This window comes from Chiloscyllium punctatum, chromosome 25, assembly GCF_047496795.1.
Source record: "Chiloscyllium punctatum isolate Juve2018m chromosome 25, sChiPun1.3, whole genome shotgun sequence".
NCBI classification, from domain to species: domain Eukaryota; kingdom Metazoa; phylum Chordata; class Chondrichthyes; order Orectolobiformes; family Hemiscylliidae; genus Chiloscyllium; species Chiloscyllium punctatum.
Genome location: NC_092763.1, coordinates 77,258,610 through 77,281,493, shown reverse-complemented (window position 1 = coordinate 77,281,493; position 22,884 = coordinate 77,258,610). Strand labels below are relative to the sequence as shown.

Below are 22,884 nucleotides of genomic sequence, written 5' to 3'. Positions count from 1 at the left end.
TGTGTGTTTGCCTGAGTGTGTGTGTTTGCCTAAGTGTGTGTTTGCCTGTGTTTGTGAGTGTTTGTTTGTCTATGTGTGTGTGTGTTTGTCTGTGAGTGATTATGTGTTTGTCTGTATGTGTTTGTGTGTGTATGTATGTCTGTGTGTGTTTGTTTGTCTCTGTGTGAGTGTGTCTGTGTGTTTTCTCTGTGCCAGATCCTGAGCTGATAGCATGCTGGCTCCATGTCATGGCTTCTTGCTGCCTATAGCTCCACCCCACTCTGTGTAATGTTCAGTCTGCCTTGCACATCTAAAGGCAGGCTCAAAGAGCCAGCATTCTCTCACTGTGAGAGCCAGCCCAGCCAGCACGTACAGTACGGGTTACAGTTAACAAGAACAATCGTATGTTCTGTCAAGCCCACTGCTGTCAGGAATACTAGTTCCAGGGACCTGACCAGCAGAACTGCGATGGACCTTTTCGAGTTTGACTTCTTTAGAGACTGGGAATTGGAGCAATCGTGGTAGGTCTGTGTGTGTGTGTGTGTTTTAAGCCTTTGTTATGAATAAGGTTGCTTCATCCCTTTTCCTACAGGCTTCACTGCTACCAGTGCCTTCCTCAGTCGCTATCATTGTGAAACGCTGTTTGTACTGCAGCCCTTTTTTTTCTCACCTCTGTCAAAGCAGATCCACGTTGGCGTCAGTGCGAGTCTGTATTTTGCCCACACTGATTTTTATTTTCGCTGGGAGCTTTTGCTTTGTGATGTGTTTTATTTTTCTTGCCAGAGCTTTGGTGAATAAAACGCACCAGAGACACCTAGTGCCCCCATGACACTGACTGACTTAAGTTGTAGCTGGAGATTCCTGCGGGGAAAGTCAATAGATGTTTCCAATTAACGAGTGACTGTCAGGCCTTTGAGGTCAGCATCCGACACAAACACACACATTTTTAATATATATATATACATATATGTGTGGAAAATGTTAGGTGCTTAAAGCTATACCCTCCTGGTGCGAGTTATAAAATTGCAATGCTTGATCATTCAATACATCATCTTGGTAGACTTACATGGTAATACTTAGGGGGTGCTTGAAAACTTTCAGGACACAAGAAATTTGTCCCTTTTTTTGCTTCCCGCTGGGGGAAAAAAAGCAACGTTGTAGTTTTGTGAGAGTAAGACTGAAGTCTCAGTTTTTAAAAAAATGTATGTTGGGTACAACCTTTCCATGTAATATTCTCAGTGCTGCTAAGCTGCATTGAAAAACATATCTAGGTCCATGCACTGTGCTCACTTGTAGGACCTGCCATAACATAAAGATAATCTCTTATGATCAAAGGGGGAGGTGGGATTCAACAAATTTTTTTTTCTCTTAAAGGGTTAAAGTGTAGAATTTATATTAACCCACCAATATCCAGGTTAGGTTTGGGATAATTGTACTTAGAAACCAAACAGCTTTCTCTAAAGTGGACCAGACTGAATCCATTGAGAGAAATCTCAATTTGGCCAGATCTATGAACATCTACAGTGCGCTATCTCTTTAAGATGAATGGGGATGGTTTACTTGTATCCTTCTGGAGGTGCAATGATCCAATGTGGCATGTGTGTGTGTGTGCGTGCACGCACGCATGTGTGCCTGTGTGTGTATAGCAGACGATCAACGGGCCAAATGGCCATTTTCTGAGTGGCAAAATTGGGAGTGAAAACATTTTGTAGATTCTACCAATGTGCCACTGTTTAGTAAGCGGTGCTTGAGAATGTTCCCAAGTAGTTGTTCCTTTAATCCGATTCTATTGTTACTTGCCCGTGCTCCATGGCTTGATATTGCCTCTTGTTTTTGTTTAGAGTGATTTTATAGGTACATGTGCCCATTATCACTGGTGGTCTAGTGAAGTGTGTTTTGCCTGTGTCCTAGCAGTCAAGTGGCGGTCATTCAGACTCTAGCAAGTAAATAATGAACATCTGTTTGATCTTTGGTAGTCTAGCAAAGTAGTAGTAGATGCCCAATGTTTGTTGACTTAGTGTCATTGTGTGCTGGTGCTTGAGAGGCCTATGATTAGAATATGTTACATGTTTTTGATTCAGTGATGACACGTACCAATTTTTGTGGTCTATTGACTGTGCATCTGATTCCTGTCAGTATTTTGGCAGTAAACGTCTTAGTAGTAATGTTGTATTGTCCTGCAATTGTTGACTTTGTCTCAATGTGTCCACTCTAAATTGGCCAAGTTGAAGTTTAAATGCACTCCTCTCATTGGATGAGGGGCAATGACTATTTAACCTTCATTGTTGTAATAGCATTAGGTATTTGGTCCACGGTGATTTAATGGTGCATATGAATTTGGTCTTTGATGATGTAAAATGGGATTAGGGAATGGTGAAGCTATGTTTACATTGTTCTTCTGTCCAGCTGGTCACACTATGCAATCATTCATTAAGGTTACGAGTGCACCGTCTCTAGGGTTAGTGTGGCAATGAATCTCAAAGGTTTTTAGTTCCATTTTGGTAAAGATTCATAAAATTAGAATTTCTTCTTGAAGCCTGCATGTTTTTGCAAACTCACTTCCAATGGGTAGTGCAACACAGATCAGCTACACTAAAGACAAAGATGATTTAGAATAAATATGTATGTACATGGACCTAATTTGCTCCAATACCATATGAAAAAGCTTTGCATTAAGGAGGCATGAGTCAACTTTCTGTTTCGAGACGTTATACATCCAGATGATTCACAAGGGACCTGTGTTTTAAAAACCAATAACCTTTAGCCCCGCACACACATGATTAGTTAATGGTTTCCTTATTCTTCAAACAAAATAATATTCAGTGGAATGTTCGTTCTCCAGGAAATCACAGCCCTTCTGTCTGTCTTGTGAGAGTACTTGTAACAGTATAGGGCAGTTTGTGTCTCAGATTTAATATAAATCCCTTTTTGGCAAATCGGTGTTAAGAGGGGAGATTTACAGAACTGGTAGGCAACTTTAATAAGATTGTATCTGGTACAGCTGTTGCACATGAACGTAAAGCCTGACCTGGAACAGATCACCTTTGTTTAGGGTGTACGATCCTGTCCAGAATGTCAAATTATGTTGGAACCTCACTCAATCTGATGGTGTGAAAGGCATTCAGATCACAACAAAAGTGTAACCCGAGTTTTTATTTTAATGGAAAATGAATCCTGTTTCAGAAGGGCTTGCTCACACCCTTGTCTTTGGCAAAAAATGGACCTTTGAACTTTCTAATTATAAAACATGGTGGATTCTTTGACATTTTTGCACATGGGTCTTTGTGCTCTCACTGAGGTCTGCCTAAGAGTGGAACACAGCAACAGCAGCCAAAAACAAAATCCCAACAACATCACTAGACTTTGTGATTTCAAACAGAGGGGTTGTGTTAATGTTCAACTATGCAGGTTGCTTGCAAGATCAATTATTAATCATTGGGTTAATTTCTGTACTTACTATGTCTGTTTCTGTCTTCTGTCTGTTTATCTCGAGTAATTTGACTCAATTGATTCTATTTTAGTGACATCTGACATGTATCTCAAAGCTTGAACACAGCGGCAATCCTATGAACAAGTGCCAATGTCTAGTGAAATGCAGTTTACTGTTCCCGAAAATGTGTGAATAATAAATAATGTAGTATGTTTTATGTGGACAGCCGTGGCTGCTGATATAAGACCATAAGATTATAAAACATAGGAGCAGAAATTCAGCCATTCAGCCCATCGATCTGCTCCATCATTCAATCATGGCTGATAGGTTTCTCAACCCCATTCTCCCGCTTTCTCCCCGTAACCCTTGATCCCTTTGACACTCATGCACATGTATTAAAAGTGCCAGTCTAGGAGGCAGCAACAAAAGTTTTGTCTTTTAAACACATGCATGTGCGCAGATATATGCATCTGAACATGTTGAGTAGAAATTTCAGTTGGAGGATGGTATGTGCAGTAGGCAGCATCTCTACCTTTTCTCCAGAAGTTTCAGATTGAACTCCCATCCCGGGACTTAATGACCATCGAAGGTGTGTTCATAATGCAGCCAATTTAGAATCTAAATCTTTCCAATACATGGATGGTCAGATTGGGAGAGTCTCCTGGTCAGTCATACTTGTTGCAGAGTGACGCCTGGCAAACTTTAGCATCCTGTGACAGACTACTGACCTGCTCCAGGAAGCGTGAACAACAGAACCAGACGTGTTTGCTTTGTCCACCTTGTGTGCATCTGGACCTGAGATATCTAAGTCTAATTGCAGTTACTGCATGATTAATTAAACATTGGTCCATTTGATTTGCTGCTATCAACCATGATGGAATAGTGTGTCAGAGTTGCCTGATGCAACATAAAAGGCAGGTCATTTTGAAATTTTATGATGTTAGTGTGCTGGGTTTTACTGCTTGGGACAGAGAGGTTTTTCACAATAGCACCACACCATGTTCCTGAGGTCTTTCTGCTTTAAGATATCCCAAAGGCTTCATCTGAGTGGTGCACTGAAACCCGAGTGATGGCGCTATATTGTTTCAACAGCATGCCACTGACAATTTCTTTGAAATGATTTTAGAGACGCAGGACAGGAAATGTCTGGAAGTCCCTGATGGCACAATGGTCCTTAAAGGGACACATTTCTTTTTAAACGCCTGAGAAACAGTTTTCTGTTTGATTGATAGTCACATTCTGACTTGACGTTGCCATTTGGATTGCCTGTCAGTCTGCCTGAAGGGGAAGCAGATCAAAAGAGAATTGGGTGCACACTGGAAAAGGGGAGATTGGCAGAATTTGGGGGATAGAATACCTAGGAGAGGGAATAATTGAACAGCTCTTTCAAAGAGCCAGCACAAAGACTGTGGGGCCAGTGGCCTCCATCTCTGTTCACTTTTTTGTTAAGGTGTAGTGAACGTGGGCTGGGAATTGGAACAGGCCATTCTGCTATTGGACATGGCAGCTCAATCTCTTTTGCTCCGCTTTGGAAACTTCACCAGTCTTGGCACCTCAGATAGTAACCCACGTTGATATATGGTGAAGATTCCAAATCCCTGGGCTGGTTATTGTTTAGTTGTCATCACTTGCAAGTGGGACTGCAAGCTGGGAGCATGGAAGGGCCCTGCTCCAACAAAACTGACCAACACTTTTTCACGAAGATGTCAGTGATTGAATGGTTTGGATTTCTAAATGAAAAAGAGGATTTGCCTGTTTAACAGACAAAATGTCTGTCGATGCCTCCTAGACTGGCACTTTTAATACATGTGCCATAACTCACTTCATTTGATCAACCACACCAACAGGTCAATGATGTTATAATATGGCTGCCTGTGAAAATATATGATTCTCTGTCACTGACCATTTTAATTATTGATCATCCCTGCCTTCAGAGATCAATATGGACAATGATAGCTCAAAAAAAATCTACAACTGTATCATCTTGCATTCACATAGCACCTTTAATGTGGTGAAGAATCAATCAAAGGCACATTTCACAGGAGCATGTTCAGACAAATGTTGACATTAAGCTACATAAAGAGACATCAGGGCAAGGTTGCTAAAAGTTCAATAAAAGCAGTCAGATTCTGAATGGTGGAGAAGAGAGTGAGAGAAGAGGGGAGGTTGAGGAAGGGAATTCCAGAGCTCAGGGCTTTGGCAACTGGAAACATCATGACCCATTGTGGAAAACATTCTGATGGGAAAAAACAAGGAGGATGAATGCCAGAAAGTCTAGAACATTCCGGACTGTTTCCTAGGACACAAACACATTTCAACAATGGAATTTACGATATGTACTGTTCTCACTTTTGAACGCATAACAGTTGAGGCTATTTTACCTCATGTTGCACTGTCTGATTTAGAGAAGGTTTTGGAATGTTTTAGTGGACATGCTTGAACCAGGAACAGCAGCAAGGGTCAACACTACCCCATGTAACTGTCACCCATGACCTGCCTGGTGGCAAACTCTTACTGCTGAGTTAGAAGATGACTGGCTCAGTAAGCCAGAAACCTGGTCTTCATTGTGAAAGCAGATGTGCTGAGTGCAGTACTGAGGGACTGCTGTGCTGTTGTCGAGGTCACCTTTTATATAAAATGTTAAATCAAGAGCTTGTCTGAACTTTAAGGGGAACAGAAGTAGATTCCACAATGCACAATCTTGACAAAGAGCGAGGGATTTTGGGCGGGCATTTATTTCCTTCATAAACTGAAAAAAAAACAGACAGCTTTAACACGAACCAATTTGACTCGATGTGGTCTTGCAGCTTGCACAGTGATTTCCTGCATTGCAATGGTGACCACAATTCAGAAGAGTTCTTTATTGGCTGATAAGCAGTTTGGGTCACTTTGAGGTATTCTAGGACTGTCTTCAGTGTGACTGATTAATATGAAGTTGCTGCATATGTCCTTTGTGTAGAGTTGGAGTGTCAAAGACAAATAGCAATCATGAAAGAGAAAATAGTTAGGAAAACTAATGGAATGCTGGCTTTTATATCAAGAGGACAGGAGTATTGGAATTCAGAAGTTATGCTGCAGTTATGCAAATCCCTGCTTAGACACCACTTGGTGTACTGCGAGCAGATCTGGGCACCACACTTTAGGAAGATTACGTTGGCCAACGAGGGAGTACGAGAATAATCAGAGACTTCAGAGATTAAATTATGAGGAGAGATTATACAAACTAGACATATTTTCTTTAGAATTCAGAAGGTTAAGGGATGATCTGATGGAAGTCTTCAAGATATTAACAGGAAAAGAGAGGGTAGATAAAGATAAATTATTTCTATTGGTCGAGGATTCTAGAACTAGGGATACAGTCTGACAATTAGGGCCAGACCGTTCAGGAGAGATGTTAGGATGCACTTTTACACACAAAGGGTGGTAGAGGTTTGGAATTCTCTTCCACAAGCAGCAGTGGTTGCTAGATCAGTTGTATGTTTTAAATCTGAGACGTAGATTTCTTAACTCAACTATGCCATCTGATAATACAATGAATAAAGAAAATTCCAGCACAGGAACAGACCCTTCAGCTTCCAAGGCTGTGCCAATCCAGATCCTCTACCTAAACCTGTCGCCTATTTTCTAAGGATCTGTATCCCTCTGCTCCCTGCCCATTCATGTAGTCTTAAATGACACTATCTTGCTGGCCTCTACCACTTCTGATGGCATCGCATTCCAGGCACTCACCATGCTGTGCGTGAAGAAATTTCCACGCATATCTCTCTTAAACCATTCCCCTCTCACTTTGAACTCATGACCCCTAATAATTGAGTCCCCGACTCTGGGAAGAAGCTTTTTGCTATCCACCCTGTCTATACCTCTCATGATTTTGTAGATCTCAATCAGGTTCCCCCTCAACCTCTGCCTTTCTAATAAAAATAATCTTAATCCACTCAATCTCTCTTTGTAGCTAGTGCCCTCCATACCAGGAAACATCCTGGTGAACCTCCTCTGCACCCTCTCCAAAGCATCCACATCCTTCTGGTAATATGGCGACCAGAACTATACGCAGTATTCCAAGTGTGGCTGAACCAAAGTCTTCTACAGCTGTAACATGTCCTGCCAACTCTTGTACTCAGTACCCCGTCTGATGAAGGAAAGCATGCAGTATGCCTTCTTGACCACTCTTTTGGCCTGCGTTGATTTCTACATTTTAGGAAACAAAGTTATTAAGAGGAATGGGACACAGATCATCCATGATCTCATTGAGTGATGGAACAGGCTTTCTGGGCTGAATGGCCTATTCCTGTTTCTATGTGAGCATAAAGGCAGTCTATTCCCTTCTGCAATTTCCATCACAACTTTGCTGTGTTATAGGGGAAGGAGTTGCTAGGAATGTAATCAGGGTTTGTGGTATACACAGGGAATATGACAAACCCTTTAAGCAACTGTTGTATTTTAGTCCTCCTGCTATGTCAGACTTTTCCATCAATTAATTGTGGACTCTTGAGAGGGAAGTACATTGTGATCCTGCAGTGGCGTTGAAGGTTGGCAAGGGTTGGGGTGCGTGGGCTGTGTATTTCACAATTAATAGTTTTCTGAATGCAGGTACAGAAAGAGGAATTGGTACCAATGCTGAATAACTATATCTGTTATATGCAAATTTCAACAATTTGGATGTGGACAACACATTGCAAAAGCAAATGTACAATTCAAAACAAAAATGTTGTAACTAATTTTTGAATCAAATGTATTAGTCTGTTTCAGTATTGTAAACTATATTTGGAGCTCTTTGTAGATGGGAATTGAATACAGTGTTCCAATTATTCTTTGGATCATTACATTTTGAATTCTGTTTTTGCAGTATCACTGACTCAATGGCTCTACGCCTAACTTCAGGCTTGGACCTGGCCTGCTATTTATTTATAAGCTCGACATATCTGTTACTAATATTGCTGCCGACTTGAAACTGTCCGGTTTCAGATGACAGAGAGGCAAGAGCTATCAACAGAGCACTCACGCCCCATTCACTGACAAACAGGAAGACCCAACCAGCTATTTGCAAAGATTTACCAGGTCATCATCCAATGCCAGAGTGAGGGTCAGAACTATACCTCAGTTTATATATTTTGCAGGACCACTAGAGGGGATGAAAAGAAATCTCCTTCAGCAGCTCCGGGTGCACAGGGATGTGGTAATGAATGAGAAGTGTCACGGAGATTCATTTCTCTCTGGCATTTCAACCGTATGAGAGAAGGCATGTGTCCAACCACACCATTCCATAATTATCCTGATCCCTGATCCATGTGTTCAGAATGCCATTACACTCCTTTGGAGCAGGCAGAACTTGAACTGGAGTCTCAACAAAACAAAAAGGACGATAGACTTGTGGGAAGATTTGTAGCTCAGGTTGAGGTTTTGGATGTAGGTTTGCTCACTGAGCTGGAAGTTTCATTTCTAGATGTTTCGTTACCTTACTAGGTATCATCTTCAGTGGGCCTCAGGTGAAGCAATGCTGAAAATTCCTCCTTTCTATTTACATGTTTGGATACGGATGAGGAAGGACACCACTTCGACTGGGACAACACATCCATTCTAGAACAAGGCAAACAAAGACACGCACGAGAATTCCTAGAAGCATGGCATTCAACCGGAACTCTATCAACAAACACATTGAATTAGACCCCATCTACCACCCCCTGAGAAAAGGAACAGGAAGTGACTTCACCACAGGAAATGACATCAACAAGCCAAAAAAACCCAAACATATAAATAGAAAGCATTGCTTTACCTGAGGCCCACTGAAGATGTTACCTAGTAGGGTAACGAAACATCTGGAAATGAACCTTCCAGCTCAGAGAACAAGCCTACATCCAAGGACTATAGAGACTGGAAATCTGCAATTGCTTGGGAAACTCAGTAGGTCTGGCAGCATCTGTGTAAGAGAAACAGATTTCATGTTTTGAATCCAGAACACTAAAGCATTCTGAAGAAGGGTAACTGGACCTGAAATGTTAACTCTGTTTTCACTCCATTGATGCAGCCAGACCTGCTGAGTTTCTCCAGCAATTTTGGGTTATGAATCCAGGACTCCTGGCTAAGAGTTAGGGACACTACCACTGTACCACAATAAATGTTCAATGCTTCCCCTGATCCACATGTTCAAAGATGTTATTAAGGGTAGAGTCACCATAGTCTTACTAGACCATAGTCATACTCTCTCTTTAGACAGAGATGACTAGTAGCGGTTTAATCTGAGGGTCACCACATCTCAGGTAAGGGGCAGAGGTTGAGAAGGAGAGTCCTTCACAGTAACCTCAACTGCTGCAGGAGTTAAACTCTCGCTTCTGGTATCACTCTGTATTGCAAACCAGCCATCCAGCCAACTGAGCTAACCATCCTGCAGATCAGAGGTGTTATTATACACCTCTAGAGCAGGTGGGATTTGAACCCATGCTTCGTGGCTCAGAGGTAGAGATACTACCACTACCTGACAAGAGCCATCCCATACAATACATCCAATACCAGAGCATAACTGAGCAATTCCCTTCATGTTCACTCACTGAGATAACACACTCAGGCTTTTCAGCCCACCTACTCTCTGTTGGTGCTTATACCCATTGTAAATCAATTATTCTCATCCTGTTAACATATTCCTTTGTGCTTCATGTGTCTATCCAGCCTTTCTTTAAACACATCTCTGTTATTTGTCTCAACTGCGCCATCTGGTAATGATTTCTACATTCTAACCTCTCTCTGGCTGAAAGGTTTCTGTTGAATTCTCTGTTGGTTTGATTGTTAAATTTATGGCTCCTAGTTTTGGTCTCCCTTATACAAGTAAAAACATCTCGATATCTATATGATTAAACCTTTTTCAGAATTCTAATGAACTCGACAGATTGCCCCTCAGCCTTCCCTTCTCTTGAGGCTGTTCAGGCTCTCCTGGTATGTACAAGCTCTCCGTTTGATGCCACCTCAACGTCATGGTCAGTTCCCTGCAAGAATCGGTTTTGCATCTTCTCCAGTCTTCTTAGAACAGACGACATAGAACAGTACGGCAAAGTACAGGCCATTCAGCCCACGATGTTGTGCCAAGCATTTATCTTAATTTGTCTTAATCTAAGGTCAATGAATATCCCTTCTTCTTCCAAGGGTAGGGAAGGTGCTCTGGTGGGGTTGTGTGATGGCTGAATAGTTCAGCCCTGGAGCTGCGGACTCTGGCACAAGTCAAGGTCAGTAGAGGTGCGGGGATAGGGGGCGGTATTTGTTGAGCCTGGTTGGTGGGATGCTCTGGCCTTTGCTTGCTCTTTCCGCTGTTTATGCTTGGCCCCCACGTGCTTACACTTGGCATCCTAGCCAATGCTCCTTCTCTGGTTTGTGTGTCCCAGGGGCAAGTGATTCCCATGTATCTGTGGGGATGTTGCATTTGGAAGGCTTCCACGGTGGTATTTCCTCATCTCTCCCAGTGATCACCTCCCATTATGGAGGTCGGAGTCAAGCACTTGTTTTGGGAGTCTTGTGTCGGGCATGCAGATGATGTAGCACACCCATCGCAGTCGGTCATGTGTGACCAATGCCTAAGTACAGGGGACATTAGCCTGGTAGAAGATGCTCACGTTGGTACAACCCATCCTGCCGGTTGATTTACAGTATTTTGCAAAGTTGGTGGTGGTAATAAAGTCTCCAGGGATTTGAGGAGTTCTGCTGTGCATGGTCCATGTTTCTGATGCTTACAGGAGTTGCGGGGTGGGGGAGGGTGGGGGAGGGTGGGTGGGTCCCTCCATAGACCATGAGCTTAGTGCTGGGTTTGGATCTCAGACTTTGAAGAGTCTGTCCGTCAGGTAGCTGAAGACTGCACTGGAGACAGGCAGGAGGCTGGAAGAACACAGCAAGCCAGGCAGCATCAGGAGGTGGAGAAGTCAACGTTTCGGGTGTAACCCTTCTTCAGGACTGGGGTAGGGGGAGCTGCAGATAAAGGGAGTGGCAGGGGCAGGGTGGTGAAGTGGGGATAGGTGAAGACAGGTGGAGGGTACCACTTGGTTGGTCAATGGAAGGAATGAAAAAGGGCTGAAAAATGTGTTGCTGGAAAAGCGCAGCAGGTCAGGCAGCATCGAAGGAGCAGGAGAATCGACGTTTCGGGCATAAGCCCTTCTTCAGGAATGAGGAAGGGCTTATGGGAGGAATGAATCAGGTTAAATCAATGTGAGATTTCATCGTCAATGCCTGTTAGTACTGAGAGGAAGCTCCTGAGGTATGAGAAATGATCACTGTTGTCTAGCATCTCACTGTCAGGGACAATGCAGTGTGGCAGAAATGGGCTGACAGAGAACCCATGTTTTCCAGATATTTCATCTGAGACCCATTCTCTCATACACCCCAGTCAAAGAAGGTTTGTAGCTCAGCCTCTTCATGCATTGTCTGTGTGCTGCAGCTCAATGACTGAAGTTGGGCTGGTCTTGATTCTGGCTTGAAGATTGAATAGATTACAGTTTGTACTGCTGGTTAGCTCCACTCTGGCAGGGAGCTTCAGGAGATGGGGTGGAGTGTTCTAATGATGAAGGTAGTTGGTGCGGTAACGCGGCCCTGCTTGACCCCAGTTTCGGTATTGGGTCTGTGCTGTGTCCATTGGTGAGGATCAGGGCTTATGTATCATCATGAGGCAGGTGGAGAATTGTGAAGAAATTCCACAGAAAGCTGAACTTGAGGAGAGTAATCCGGAATCCCTCACAGTTGACAGCAGAGTTGAAGGTCTTTGTGAGATTGAAGAAGATCCTGTACCGAGGCTGGTGCTGTTCCCTGCACTGTTCCTGGATTAGTCACCCAATGGAAATCATGTCCATTGTGCCTCTTGTTGAGTCGGAACCACATGAGACTTATGGAGGAGTTCTTCAGCCACTAGGAGGAGGCAACTGAGTAGCATTCTTACAATGACCTTTCCCCTGGCAGACAGTATGGAAATCCCTCCATAATCTCCACACTTGGACTAGTGCCTGTGTCACAGTTGCTAAGGTATTTGCCAATGCAGCTGTAAATAAGCAAAACTCAATGGGGCCATTACAGACACTTGCTGCCTTCCCATTGATAACCAGTTAGCGTTTTAACTAAACTGAAATAGAATGTGCCGGAAAGACGTAGCAGTTCTGAGAGAGAGAAAACCACCAATTACCATTTTGACTTGTAAAGTTAATTATTTGCCTGATAAATAAGTAGCACAAAACAAGGCCACTTGGCCTATCACCGCCCATGCTAGCCCTTTGAAAGAGCTACCCAATTACTTTATTAATTTAGTTCTTTTGCCATTGTTCTGCAAACATTTTGCCTTACAGCTTTTATTTGATTTTATTTGGAACATTACAAGTGAATCTGTTTTTACCATCCTTTCAGGCAATGTGTCACACATCATAACAACTTGCTGCATAAAATGTTTTTCCCACATGTCACCTTGCATTTTGTCAATCACCTTAAACCATGTCTTCTAGTTACCGACCTGTCTGTCAGTGGAAACAGTTTCTCCTTATTTACTCTATCAAGACCCTTTGTCATTTTGAACACTGTTTTATGAACTGCAAAACACCATTGGATGCTGCACATCAGAAATTAAAACAAAAAAGAGATACGCTGGAAATAATGACCAGATCGGGAAGTATTTGTGGAAAGAAAAGCAGAATTAGCATTTTCTGCTTTATACTGTATGTTTATTTTCAGACTTCCAGCATCCACAGTATTTTGCATTAATTTTATTATTCAGCACCAGAGGATCTACCAAAGGAAGTTTGTTGCTCTGAAATATTAACTCCAATTCTCCCTCCATAAGTGCCACCAGAGTATTTCCAGAATTTAAAAATTTTTTTTTACATCTACTAAATTTCATTTGAACCCATCTCTGCCCTGAAGATGATTATACTGGTGTCTCCAAATTCTCTGTGGAGCTAAAGATCTACAAACCCTTGGAATAAATCTTTTCTCACAGGGCCTTCAACTCCTTCCTGGGTTGGAAGTGGTCAGCGTTGTCTAAGACACGTGGGACCTGAAAGGGTTAACCAACATCGTGGGACCAGCTCCTTTAGAAACTCAACCTTTCGCGTAGGTAGAGCTAACGCCACAGGACAAGCAGGAAACTGTTCAACCTTCAAGCCAAAACCAAGACCAACCCAACCTCAGTCATTAAAAGCAATACTTTACAATGCACTTTCAAGGTGCCTCTGAAATGTCATCACCATTGCAGCAACAGATGACAGCACAGCAAGATCCCACCAAGCAAGTTGCCTTGCTTAAGGGCTTACCTCAAGGGGAGAACTCCCGGGTTCATCTTTAAGTGGGTGTGCTTGCTACAAGCTTCCTCACAGCCCAGTGGAGACAGCAGATGGAACCTTGGGTTAATGTCTCATCCTGTGCACCATGCCTCTGACAGTGCTGCTGTTCCCTCAGTGCTGTCCCCTTGGCAGCGTCAGACTGGATTATGTTTATGAGTCTACAGTGTGGGGGTTTGAACCCGCCACCTCCTGGCTCAAAGTTAGCTGTGTTACCCACTCACCCATCAATTAAAACATCGATGGACATTTTCCATCAGCCTGACAAGACCCCAGTGTCAGAATGTAGCCAAAACATTGGTCATCGATTGGATTTTTAATGGTCCAGATCTGCCCTATCAAAATATTTTCCAACCGGTGCAGTCTGAGTGAGACCTCCTCAATCTCCATGACAAGATGTGAAAGAAAACATAGCTTATAAACTGGGAAAAGAGATGCAGGCATGCTGTGTACATCACTGTGTACAGGCAGACTTCGATAAATGCCAGTGCTTTCTTTCAATGATTGAAGTTGGACCAGGTTCCTGCCACAGAGCTAATCAGAGGTCTGCTATTACACTGGAACATTTCATAAATCGTAGCATCTTTGATTGGAGTGTCACGGAGGCTTATCTGGATCTGCCTTGCACTAAGTTGTTGCGATGAGGTGCCGCTACATTAACCAGTGGCAGCATTGCTTCTTGTCACTTTATTTGTTTAGATAAGTCCTGTTCTTAACGGTGTGAGCACTTGCAGTGAGAACATGTGCTGAGTTGAGTGCTAGAAGATTGTAACCCATCATTCTAAGAGCAGCTAACAGTTGACGCAGTTATCTACAGAGTAATTGCTTCAGGTCTGGTAATTATCATCTGAATTAAGTTTGAGTTATGGCCTGAGCTAGTGACGCTAACCAGATTGTTCTTATCTGTGACCTCGTTGATAACTCACATACCTCACCAACATGCAGTGTCACCCAGGTGGACGGAATTGAATATTTTGATCTGCCATTGTATTAAGTTCCAGACTTATGCACATGCTGTGATTTTTCCTCCCCAATTAATGGTGCAAAGTACAGGGGTTTCTTGGTACCTTTACACTGACATTACTACAACTCCCTAGGCCTTACATCTGCTTTTAATTTAACCTCAAAGACTAGACTTCTCTTTTGCCTAAAACTCCAAGCCACAGTGTAGCATTTACAATTCAGTTGTATTGAGAGTACTGGGTAAATGGGGAGTTTTCTGGTATTTCTCCAAGGCCTGCTTAAAATCACATCCCACCCTCTGGCTCACTCAGTCTGCCCTCAGTTGCTTAGATTCATTCTTGGAATGGGATGTTGCCAACAATGCTGGTTCTTACTGCTCATGTTTATGAGTTTAAATTCATTTCCAGGATGCGAATGTCCCATGCATGACCAGCATTTACCACCTCTCCAATGAACTGCTCCTTGAAGACCAGTGAGCGACATTGCTCGCCTATTTCAGAAACTGGTCTCAGATGCATTCACATTTCTCAGGCTCCATACTTACTAGCCTCTTACACTATCTCAATAAAACCCAACAGCACCTTGTCCTTAAACTAGGCACTTTTTCTGGAGATAATGTTAATTTCAATCACCTCAGACACATAATCACTGCCCCTTTTATTTTCAGTCACAACTGTCAGTAATTCTGCTTCCCCCATTTATAGCTTCCATCCATTGTTTCTTTAGTTGTTTCAGCACCTTCCCTTTTGCTTTATCTCATCCCTTTCATCATTTAATCTTGCCTGCCTTCCTCTCTGCACAGAACTGATTATTTTTCCTCTTTACTTTCCTTTCTTTTTACATTTTCTGAGTTTTGACAAAAGGCCATTGATCGGGACAATTAGCTCTGTTTCTCTCTCCGCCGATGTTCTGAGTATTTCCAACATTTTTGCTTTTTATTTCACTTTCCGGGGTCAGATGGGGTATTGATGGCAGATTACCATCCCTAAGCATGATTGTGAATCAGATGGGGTTTTAACTTTTCACAATAGTTTGATAGTCATCATTACTTTGAGCTCCAGTTTTAAGAAATTTAATTCTAACAAATCAAACCTTAAATTCCTCGAATGTTGTTCAAGTATATGGGACAATTTCTGCAGGTCCCTGGGTGGTTAGGTTGGTGGTATGATCAGTGTAACACCATACCTCTCTTCAAAAGTTGATGGTTGGCATTTATCTTGAACCAATGCTGTCCCTGTGGTGTCTGTGCAACCATAGTGCTCTCAGGGAAGGAGTTCCAAGAATTTGATCCAATGATAAGTCATCTAAAAGTTAGGAGCAGGAGTGGGTCATTCAACCCTTTGAGCTTTTTCTGCTATTCAGTAAGATCGTGGAGAGTCTGGACTCAATTCCACTCCGAGGAAGTGGAGGATATGTATCAGGTACTCTCTTATCATTAACAAGAGAGCCGTAACCCTTTATCCCTTGTTAATGATGAGGGGTTAGATGATACATATCCAGGTCAGGATTGTGGAGGAGAATTATGAGGTGACAGTGTTCAGGGGTATGTGCTCTTCTTATCCTTTTTGGTTGACCAGTGAAATTGCATTTCTTCAATGTAGCGATGGTTTCAATTTGTTTCTTCCTGGCATGGATGTGCTGATATTGCACTTGATGCGTACTCCACCACCAACCAATTTCAGGCAGAACTTGTCAATATTATCTTCTCAGAACCTCCAAAGGGAAGAATTGAGACTCAGCTTTGAGCTCTCAAACCCTCTGTTTGGGAATCTACTCTTCAATTGTTAAAAGAACATAATTTCAAGCATGGTGGCTCAGTGGTTAGCACTGAGCTGCCTCACAGCGCCAGGGGCCCAGGTTTGATTCCAGCCTCAAGTGACTGCCTGTGTGGAGTCTGCACATTCTTTCCGTGTCTGCATGGGTTTCCTCCGTGTACTCCGGTTTCCTCCCACAATCCAAAGATGTGCAGGTTAGGTGGATTGGTCATATGAAGTTGCGAGGTGAAAGTGGATACTGCAGATGCTGGAGATTTGAGTCAAGATTAGAGTGGATCTGGAAAAGCACAGTGGGTCAGGCAGCATCTGAGGAGCAGGAAAATCAAAGTTATGGGCAAAACTTTTGCCCGAAACATCGATTTTCCTGCTCCTTGGATGCTGCCTGACCTACTATACTTTTCCAGCACCACTCTAATGTTGACCCCCATGCTAAATTGCCCATAGTGTTCAGGGATGCATAAGTTAGGTGCATTAGTTAGGGGTAAATGAAGAGCAATAGGGTAGGAGAATGGGATTCGGTGGGTTACTCTTCAGAGGATTGGTGTAGACTTGTTGGATTGAATATCCTGTTTCCACACTGTAGAGATTCGATGAATTTTATTAAAACAAAAATCGCTGGAGAAACTCCAGCAATCAGTGATGAGAGAAACAGAGCTAACATTTTGAGTCCAGTGACTCTTCTTCAGAAACTCAATTGACTCAAAATGTTAACTCTGTTTCTCTCTCCATACATGTTGCCAAACCTGCTGAGTTTCTCCAGCAATTTTTGTTTTCGTTTTACATCTTCAGCACCTGCAGCTCTTTATGAAAATCGCCATGTGTTTCATTTCCTACTATTTATAATTCAAACAAAACTGGGACAGTCAGTCTTAATATCACAAGATTAACAACGTAAATCTCCCTCAACTCAACTAATCCAGGTATTTCAAAGAGACTGATTTCCATGTGTGGGAAGAGTTTCCTATTGGTTGTGGGGAAGAGGTTTCCAACTGTCAGGAAAAAAAATGTTGGGGCGATAGTAACAAAGAACTATAGAATTCTGAAGGAATTTCTTTCCTTCTTTCCATGGGCGGCACGGTGGCACAGTGGTTAGCACTGCTGCCTCACAGCGCCGGAGACCCGGGTTCAATTCCCGCCTCAGGCGACTGACTGTGTGGAGTTTGCACGTTCTCCCTGTGTCTGCGTGGGTTTCCTCCGGGTGCTCCGGTTTCCTCGCACAGTCCAAAGATGTGCAGGTCAGGTGAACTGGCCATGCTAAATTGCCCATAGTGTTAGGTAAGGGGTAAATGTAGGTGTAGGTGTAGGGGTATGGGTGGGTTACGCTTCGGCGGGGCGGTGTGGACTTGTTGGGCCGAAGGGCCTGTTTCCACACTGTAAGTAATCTAATCTAATCTAAAAAAAAATGATGACAATGTGGAGTGCACTGCCCAATAGGATAGTCAAGATGGAAACCATGGATATTTATTGCAATGTGGTTGAATACAAGGGAGGACGGCATGGGCGTCAGAGCAAGGTACAGTCTGGAAGCTAGGTGCCAGCATGGCCTGTGTTCTAAACGTTTATTTCTGCAATGCTGAACATTTTATTTCTCTGTTGTCTAAGGTCTTGTAACTAAAGAAGCTTTTGCCTAGGTACCTTTTGTAATTAAGTTGATATTATAAGTAGAGCCGTATAAACTTTTCACTATACTCATTGAGTATATGTGACAATAATGGCTAATTCTCATGCTAATTTTAATTCTAAAACAAGGTGAAAGAAAGCTTCCATGAAGCATATAGACATTAGTATGGACCAGTTGGAATGAATAGTCTGCTTCAGTGCTGTAAATTCCATGTAATTCGTTGTAAACAGCACACTGCTTTGTTGCAAAATCATTCATTGTCATATTCTGAAAGTAGGCTTCAGTGCACTTAAGAATTGCATGTTCAGTTGTTTGGAGAACGTTTGAGTCGAATTAGTGTTGTTTACTGCTGTGTAATTGCTCTGCGGGTTCTGGATTAGTTGAGTTTAGGGAGATTTACTTTGTTAATCTTGTGATATTAAGACGGACTGCCCCAGTTTTATTTAGATAATGTATAGTAGTAAATAAAACAAATTGTGATTTTAAATGGGATCATACTTTCCTTCATATTTAGATTGTGTTCATTTCTAAATCATTTATATTAGGAACAAAATAGAGGAGGATTTTATGTGCACTGTTGCTACAGTGTTGCAATCCTGCAGTGGACCCCTGGTCCAATGTTGAACCTATCCCCTTTTTGTTCTTTCAGAATAAATGAGATGAAGATCAGGCAGATGCCTCTTAATAGTTGCACAAACATTTTAAGTGTTTGCTTACTAATATTATCAACAATCAGTTCCAATCTTAAACTATTTATCTTTGGAGGTGAAGAACTTAATCTTGAAATAAAAGTTTTAAATCCATGTTGGCAGATGTAAAATTTAACATTGATTTCTTCCTTTTCATATCTCCTCATTTTATCTCTATTACCTTCCTTTAGCCCCTTTGAGGCTGGGGAAGCAATAACAGAAATGGTGGAGGAGATGAGTAAACACTTTGTATCAGTCATCATTGTATTTGCTTCTGATAGCATTCCAAAAGTACAAAATAGAGTCATAGAGATTTACAACATGGAAATAGACCCTTTGGCCAAACTCATGCCAACCAAATATTCTAGATCAATCAAGGGGGAAAAGTCAGAAGTCACATGACACCAGGTTATCTAATGTGACTTCTGACTTTGTCCATCCCAGTCTCCATGGCTACAAACAAAGGAGAGGAAATAAATGCAAAGCATTTTCTTAAACATCCATATTAGGAAAATTAATGGGGCTGAAGACTGATAGGTCCCCTGATTCCGATGGGATGCATCCTCAGATATTAAAAGAACTAGCTACAGAGATAATGGATGCAGTGCTAGTAATCTTCCAAGAATCCTTAAATTCTGGAAAATTCCCAGAGGATTACAAAACTGCCAACATAACATTTGTATTCAAAAATGGAATGAGACAAAAAGCAGCTAACTATAAACCGGTTAGTTCAACATCTGTTATTGGGGAAATGTTAGAGTCTATTATAGAAATAGAAAAGCAGAGAATTTAGAAGTATGCAATATGACCAAGCAGAATCAGCATAGCTTCATGTGGGAGAATTTATGACAAATTTACTAGAAGTCTTTAATGAGATAACAAGCAGGATGGCTAAATAGGAAATGGTATATTTAATGTATTTGGATTTTCAGAAGGTGTTTGAAAAGGTGCCACATGTTAGGCTACTAAACAAGGTAATGGCAATCGGGGTAGCATATGAGCATAACTAGCAGGTTAGCTAACTAGTAGATGACAGAGTTGTGACAAGGAGGGGCATTTTTAGGAGGCATTCTGTAACTAGTGGAGTGCAAGATGGAGCGGTGCTGGGGCCACAGTCATTTACAATGTAAATTAATGACTTGGATGAGGAAATGGAATGTCCTTTTGCCAAGCATGCAGATGATACAAAAGTAAATGGGAAGGCAAATGGTGAAGATGATACAAGGAGTGTACAGAGCAATATAGACATGTTAAGTGAGAAGGCAAAAGCTTAGTAGATGAAATATAATGTTTGAAAATGTGAGGTTACACACTTTGGCAGGAAGAATAGAGGCACTGAATATTATTGGGAAAGACTGCAGAATGCTATTCATTGAGGAGTTTAGGAGCCCTCTTGCGTAAAGCTAGCATCCGAGTTCAGTAGATAATAGGGAAGGAAAACAAAACATGACGTTTATTTCAAAAGGAATCAAGTTTAACAATAGGGATGTCTTACTGAAATACATGAGGCACGAGTGAAACACTGTAAACAGTTTGGTTCCTTTATCTGACGAGAGATATATTAACATTGGAGGCAGTCCAGAGAAGGTTCACTGGGTAGATCCCAAGTATGGAGGGACTGTCTAATCAGGAGAGATTGAGTAGGTTGGGCTTGTACTCATTGGAATTCAGAAGAATGAAAGTCAGCCTTATTAAGACATAAGATTCCTAGTGGACCTGATTGGGTTGATGAGGAAAGGTGGTTTCCCCTTTTGGGGGAGTCTAGGACCAAACAGCATAATCTCAGAGTAAGGAGTCACCTAGTTAGGACAGAGATGAGGAGGAATTTCTTCTCTCAGACAGTAATCATCATCAAAGATCAATCCCACCCAGGTTATAATCTCTTCCGTCAGGCAGAAAATGCAAAACCTTAAATACACGAACCAACAGCTTCTTTCCTGCTGTTATTAGACTTCTGAATGGATCGGCATGGCGGCACAATGGTTAGCACTGCTGCCTACCAGTGCCAGAGACCTGAGTTTAATTCCTGCCTCAGGCAACTGTCTGTGTGGAGTTTGCACATTCTCCCTGTGTCTGTGAGGGTTTCCTCTGGGTGCTCTGGTTTCCTCCCACGAAGATGTGCAGGTCAGGTGAATTGGCCATGCTAAATTACCATGGTGTTAGGTGCATTAGTCAGAGGGAAATGGGTCTGGGTGGGTTGCTCTTTGGAGGGTCGGTGTGGACTTGTTGGGCTGAAGGGCCTGTTTCCACACTGTAAATAATCTAATCTCTCAAATTTCAAGTCTAATGTTGATCTTGCTTTTTGTGCATCTTCTTTGCAACTGTAGCTTTGTATTCCCCACTCTGTTCTATCACCCTATGATCTTTCCATAGTAATATCTGTCTGTACTGCACACAAAACAAAACTTTTCAGTGTACTCATGTACAGATGACAATAATAAATTAAATCAAGTCAAAACAAATCAAATAGTGAATCTGCAATTCTTGACCACAGGCAGCTGTAGAAGCTGTTATTAAGTTTATTCATGGCCAAGAGAGAAAGGGCTTTTTAATCAGTAGGGGAATCAGGGGTTATGGAGTAAAGGCAGGAAAGTGGAGTTGGAGATTATCAAATCTGCCATGATCGCATTGTACAGCACAGAATATTCAATGGGCTGAATGGCCTATTTCTGCCCCTATATTTTCTGGTCATCTGGTCTTTTCTCCAATTTCCTTTTGCTATTTTTCTCTTTTTTGGCTCTTTCCCCTCCCCCCTCCTTTTGCCTTTTTCCCTTTCTGACTATTCCGATTTCCCCATCTGTCCACCTTTCCTTCCACCTCACTTTCCTGACATTTCCCATTTTTCTCATTTACACACATTTTTTGGGGGCAAAATGGTAATTTGCTCAGGCTCAGAGCAATCAGGCAAAGAGAAAATCCAATCCTGACTTCCAAAACGGAATGGGACATGCACGCAAATCTTTGCGGAGGTGTACAGAAAGACAAAGGAGAAAGAATAAGTAGGTAATTTTTAATGACCTGGCAAATTACAAGTCCAATGGCTATGCTTTAAGATTCTATCAGAAAGTTCTTCCTCAGCAGAGTCGTGTATCCATGCTGAGTTTCTGCCTTCATTTATTGTGATTCCCATACTATTCATAGAATCATCATAGAAACAGACGGCACAAAAGAGACCCTTCAGCCCATCGAATCTGCACCGACAAAATCTACACTAAATTTATACCAATCCCACTCCCCAGCACTTGACCAATGTCCTTGAATGTTATGACCTTTCAAGTGCTTGTCCAAAACCTTCTTAACTGTAGGGTTTCCTGCCATAAACTGAGGGAACGGTTCACCGAGCATCACAGCCAGGTCTGCAGAGGTCAACCGGATCTCCCAGTAACCGTCCATTTCAATTCCTCCAACCACTACCTTTCTGACATGACCATCGTTGGCCTTCTCCATTACCACAACGAACTACACCGCAAATTGGAGGAACAACACCCCATCTTCCGCCTGGGCAGCCTACAGCACAGAGGACTCAACACTGAGTTCTCCAATTTCAAATAACCTCCCTCCCGATCTCTCGGCTCCTTCCCACCTCCTATCCATCCCTTCTACTGCTTCCTGCCATCAACTAGATTCATTCCTCCCATTGACTAACCAGGCTGTATCCTCTACCTGTCTTCACCTATCCCTACTTTACCACCCTGCGTCCCGCCATCCCCTTTATCTGCAACTCCCCATACACCCACCCCCAGTCCTGAAGAACTATGAATTGTCGATTTCTCCCCCTCCGTGAAATTCTGGTCTCCTTCCTATCAGAAAGATGTTGTGAAACTTGAAAGATTTACAAGGATGTTGCCATGGTTGCAGGACTTGAGCTATGGGGAGAGGCTGAACAGGCTGGGGCTGTTTTCCCTGGAATGTCGGAGGCTGAGGGGTGACCTTATAGAGGTTTATAAAATCATGAGGGGCATGGATAGAGTAAATAGGCAAAGTCTTTTCCCTGGGGTCTGGGAGTCCAGAACTAGAGGGCATAGGTTTAGGGTGAGAGGGGAAAGATATAAAAGAGACCTACGGGGCAACCTTTTCACACAGAGGGTGGTACGTGTATGGAATGAGCTGCCAGAGGAAGTGGTGGAGGCTGGTA

The 22,884-nt window shown here is 42.5% G+C and overlaps 1 protein-coding gene across 3 annotated transcripts in view; it reads left to right on the top strand.

The window, feature by feature from the left end:
- The first annotated feature begins 285 nt into the window (after positions 1-285).
- The window catches only part of aff2 (AF4/FMR2 family, member 2), a 535,365-nt gene continuing 512,766 nt past the window's right edge, over positions 286-22,884 (top strand). For all 3 annotated transcript variants that reach the window (XM_072595595.1, XM_072595594.1, XM_072595593.1), the window contains exon 1: positions 286-500. In XM_072595595.1, the coding sequence (XP_072451696.1) occupies positions 448-500 (53 nt within the window). In that variant the 5' untranslated portion in view covers positions 286-447. The remainder of the gene's footprint in view (positions 501-22,884) is intronic.